Source organism: Penaeus monodon, chromosome 10, assembly GCF_015228065.2.
Source record: "Penaeus monodon isolate SGIC_2016 chromosome 10, NSTDA_Pmon_1, whole genome shotgun sequence".
NCBI lineage: Eukaryota > Metazoa > Arthropoda > Malacostraca > Decapoda > Penaeidae > Penaeus > Penaeus monodon.
In genome coordinates, this window is record NC_051395.1 from 21,950,631 (window position 1) to 21,955,630 (window position 5,000).

The 5,000-nt window shown below is 36.7% G+C and overlaps 1 protein-coding gene across 4 annotated transcripts in view; it reads left to right on the forward strand.

Moving 5' to 3' along the window:
- LOC119577931 (activin receptor type-2A-like) overlaps positions 1–5,000 on the forward strand; it is a 42,568-nt gene that overhangs the window by 29,247 nt on the left and 8,321 nt on the right. For all 4 annotated transcript variants that reach the window (XM_037925616.1, XM_037925617.1, XM_037925613.1 and 1 more), the window contains 8 exons: positions 1–84; positions 414–597; positions 840–961; positions 1,166–1,339; positions 2,155–2,322; positions 2,797–3,036; positions 3,227–3,356; positions 3,813–3,952. The exon at positions 1–84 is cut by the window's left edge and continues 98 nt beyond it. In XM_037925616.1, the coding sequence (XP_037781544.1) occupies positions 1–84; positions 414–597; positions 840–961; positions 1,166–1,339; positions 2,155–2,322; positions 2,797–3,036; positions 3,227–3,356; positions 3,813–3,952 (1,242 nt within the window). The remainder of the gene's footprint in view (positions 85–413; positions 598–839; positions 962–1,165; positions 1,340–2,154; positions 2,323–2,796; positions 3,037–3,226; positions 3,357–3,812; positions 3,953–5,000) is intronic.

Below are 5,000 nucleotides of genomic sequence, written 5' to 3' on the forward strand. Positions count from 1 at the left end.
GGGATAGAAACCTGCCCAAAATGGCAAGAGCCTGATAAGAAAAATCATTGTTTTGTCCTGTGGACAAACAGCTCAGAGGGAAGGGTCAGTAACATGGATGTCAGTTGTTATTTCTTAAGAATTATGAAATTTTCTAATATGCAAATATAGGAGTTTCAGCCTTTCTGTTTTCTCACTGAACTTATGATTATTTGGAGAATACTTTTGTAAATATCATTGGATCATTAAATCACAAAATTTATCTAATTTAAGCACAAAGAATATAGTGTCCTATTTAGTAAACCTTTCATTAACATTTGAGCATTGTATATTTTTGAAATGCACTGATCACTAATACTGATAACCAAATCAATCATTAGGGTGCCAGGACATTGTGAGTCTGAAAAAATAATATGTATATTCCTCTTGAATAGGTGGAGATTACATTCAAAGGCTGTTGGTCAAATGATCAGAGCTGCACGGATGAGTGTGTCAGCAAACAGGCTGTAAGCAGCTTAAAAGGAGAGAAGAACCACATATTTTGCTGTTGTAATGGTAATAGGTGTAATCAGAACTTTTCTTGGGAACCTGCAGAGGATGTCTCCACCACAAAACCTCGTAAGCATATTCTTTACTATTTTTCCCCCTTTCTTTCTTATTAATTTATGTCTCTTTATGCTTGGATTGTTTTTATTCAGGTTTGAAAATGTACTAAGCAAAGCAATTTTTGATTACCATTATCAGTAGTTGGAGAATAGGTGCTACGAAAGTACTTAACATATATATTTTTTAAATAATTTATTTTGATGAAGAAAGTCCATGCTCCTTATAATTTAAGCTAAAAAATATAATATTCACAGCCTCAGTTGAAGTGGATAATAAAGATGCAATGGTTCAGACGGTGCTGTGGACGCTGGGCACACTCGTCACTCTTGTCGTCATTGTTGCATTGCTTTTCTACCTCTACCGGCGACGGAAGATGGTCAGTATTTAGAGTTTTACAAGGCTGTTCATTTGTTTTATAGTCTTACATGACACAGATTGTTAAAAAATACTCTTGTTTTTTTGTTTAATTAGATTTATAAATACACATGAATTGCAGAATAAGGTCTCAGTCTATTTGAGCAGAGAATGTTTTTAATTTACATAATTTATGCAGTTGTATGTTGATCTATGCCATTCACAGGCCAACTTTTTGGAAATTCCAACCGTTGAGTCAACTGCACTAGCTCCCCCTTCCCCACCCATGGGTCTGAGACCTATACAGCTGCGGGAGATCAAAGCACGTGGAAGATTTGGCGCAGTGTGGAAGGCACAACTTCATTCAGATATTGTTGCTGTGAAAATCTTTCCAGTACAGGTGAGATTTCCTATCAATCTGTCTTTGTTTACTATTTGTTTTGATTAATTTGTAATGTTCTTGCTCTTTTGTCCCATTTCTTTTCTCTGTTTCTGTTTTTTTCTTTCTTTCTTTCTTTCTTTCTTTCTTTTCTTTGAGCATTTCTCTTGGTTTTATTGAATTCTATTGTGTCATTCATGTTTTTTTTTTTCTGCTTGTACTGGCTTTACATTATGTTACACAAGGAAACTTTTAATATTTAGTTATGCGAGATATGATATAGTTTGGTTACAGAATGCCTGTTTTTAAAAATTTATTCCCTCAAAGACAGAGTGCCTAAAGCACTGCATTGGCTTAATAATGGATGTGCTGTTGGCTGTTTTTGTAGAAATGCAGTGTTAGTTCAGTGATTTCTTTTGTTTGCCAGGCAGTACATTCCTATGCTCTATATTTACAAATGTTTTTGGCAATTTTGGAAAGCAGATGCACATCTCTCCTGTACCCTCTACTATGCTTTAATGAAAATAATTATAACTGCATTATGTTATAATTCTCTTGTGACGCCTCTCATTATATCCGGAACTCAGCTGTCTTTTTTTTTTTTTCTTCTTTTTCTTTGTCTTTTTTTTTCTTTTCTTTTCTTTTCTTTTCTTTTCTTTTCTTTTCTTTTCTTTTCTTCTTCTTCTTATTCTTATTCTTATTCTTCTTCTTCTTCTTCTTCTTCTTTACTCCCATCCAATATGGTTTAATGTGTATACTCAATTTTATATATAAATGACATTTCTGATATATTGTTATACTCTTATTATTTATATTTATTATTTTCTCTTTCTCAGGATAAGCAGTCATGGCAGGTTGAGAAAGAAGTGTATTCACTCCCCCAAATGTCCCATGAAAACATTTTGCAATTCATAGGAGCTGAAAAGCGTGGGGACAACCTTCAGGCAGAGTATTGGTTGATCACAGCATACCATGATCGAGGATCTCTGTGTGACTATCTGAAGGTAGATTGTGTTCAGCAAATCAGTCAGAGTGATTTTAATATTTGCAATAGTTATTAAGCATTTCTCCTTGTACCCCTCCACCTCTATCTCTATCTCTATACTTCCCTCCCTTCCACCCTTTCTCTCTCTCTCTCGCTCTCTTCCTCTCCCTCTCTTCCTCTCTCCCCTTTCTCCTCCCCTCTCCTCTCTCTCCTCCCCTCTCCTCTCTCTCTCTCTCTCTCTCTCTCTCTCTCTCTCTCTCTCTCTCTCTCTCTCTCTCTCTCTCTCTCTCTCTCTCTTCCCTCCCTCTCTCCCTCCTTCTCTCCCTCCCTCTCTCCCTCCCTCTCTTTCTCTTCTCTCTTTCTCTTCTCTCTCTCTCTCTCTCTCTCTTCTCTCTCTCTCTTCTCTCTCCTCTCTCTCTCTCTCTCTCTCTCTCTCTCTCTCTCTCTCTCTCTCTCTCTCTCATATCCTAATGATATACAATTTCTTTGAAAGGCAAACCTGGTAACCTGGGCTGAACTCTGCAAAATTGGAGAGTCTATGGCAAGGGGCCTCATGTATGTACATGAAGAGCAGCAGGCCACCAAGTGTGAAGCGCTGAAACCTTCTATTGCCCATCGAGACTTCAAGAGTAAAAATGTACTTCTGAAGAATGACCTCTCAGCTTGCATTGCTGACTTTGGCCTGGCGCTGGTCTTCCACCCTGGACAGCCAACTGGGGATACTCATGGACAAGTAAGGATTACTAATAGTGGCTTGTTTTCCATTAAGTAGCATATGTGATGTTTATTTAGATTTAGATGCAATCTTCTCATTTTCTTTATTTCTTTGTTATTTACCTTTTTTCATATTAATAGGTTTTGGAATGAGGACAATTATAAATTCGAAAGTCAGCAAGCTCTACATTTCATCTTCCTTTTCCTAGGTTGGAACAAGAAGGTACATGGCGCCAGAAGTACTGGAAGGAGCAATAAACTTCCAGCGTGATGCCTTTCTACGTATCGACATGTATGCTTGTGGTTTAGTGCTTTGGGAGATTCTCTCAAGGTGCTCAAGTAAGTATTATTCTCATGTTTGATTTTGCAGATAGTAGAACTTAGTGATGTTGATTGTAATTTTCCATTGCTTTATTTATACAGCATGCATGTTTGTGCTGCAATCCTCAGTTTAACCAATCTTACTTAGGATCCATATTAGTGTCTCAGACATGACCATTGTTGTCTGACTATGCACAAAAATAAAAAAAAAAGGTTTTTCAATGCAACTTTGTCAGTAGGCTTGAGAATTGGGCTGAAGGGATTTTTGCATATATGAATAAAAAGATGAAGGAAAACCTCCTTATGTAACATACTGCTAAATAACAGTGTGAATGAATGTCAAACAAAATTTTTATAATCTCCATAAAACAATTAAAATTTTAGGAATGATCAGCCTTTTTTATGTCTTGTTTAAGATTTTTTTTATTTTCATTCTGAATTATATAAAAATAAATGATTCTTGTATCCTTACAGACCAAGAGGGTCCTGTGCCAGAGTACCATTTGCCATTTGAAGAAGAGGTTGGGCAGCACCCCACCTTAGATGACATGCAGGAGTGTGTTGTTGCTCAGAAGGCACGTCCTGCAATTCGTGATTGTTGGCGAAAGAATCCGGTGGGTGAAAAAAAAAGTAGTTTACACTTTGTACAAGTGTTTCTTTATTTTATGTACCATCAGTTGAATGTCATAATTAATATCATTATGAGATAAACATTATAATAGATACTATTGTAAATAAGCTGTTCTTAACCCATTGGATCCAGGTGCCTGCACGTGGCCCAAAATCCAAGGAATAAACTTACTTGTGTGGTGACTCCTAGGTGTATGGCTTGTAGGCCTGGCTTACAGGGACATTTGTGTGGTTTCAAGACTCCTTGCTCCCCTTTGGAGTGTTATCATCTCTTTTTCTACTTTTTTTCTTCTTTCTATTTTATGAGGTCTGTATTTGTCATTTGATATGCTATATCTTACTTTCCTTGCATAGACTCCTTATCATCTCTCTAGGTAGCCTGCAATAACAGTAACAATAAGTGACATCTTGTTTTATTTTTCATTTTAAAAACATTTTTTGGTAATACACCTTGCACTGTTGGTCAATAGTGTGCAGAAATAGGATCCTGAGCTTGGAAATAATATCCTACCTTTAGCTGGCACTCTTGCAGTCATGGTTAATGTACTGTACATTCCACACTTGTTTACTGGTGGAAATAATAAAAGAGCCCCTTCCTTAGTCAAATTTTTTCATGATGACATATTCTGATTACCCAGCCATTGGACATATTATATGATATGCAAAAATGCTAGATTTTTATATCATGAATGGATGAAGAAACAATAAATTAAATAACAGATCAAATCTAGTTGTGCTGAGGTCAGCTTGTAATTTCATGTTAATGTACATGTATATGCATATTTGTACATTTTTCCTTACTGATGTTTCGAGAGTCTGGATACCCGATTTACTATTGATGTCATGTTTACAGCACAGATTAACCCCTTGGATCCTGTTGCATCACAGCAATCACATGACCAAAAATCCGGGCATTAGGCTTACATGAGCAACTGCTCTGCCAGGTGGCAGCTTGTAAGCTGGGTGCATGTGAACATGTGTGTGCAATGGCAAGACTATATGCCTGCTATCTGCAATGTTACTTCCCTTTTT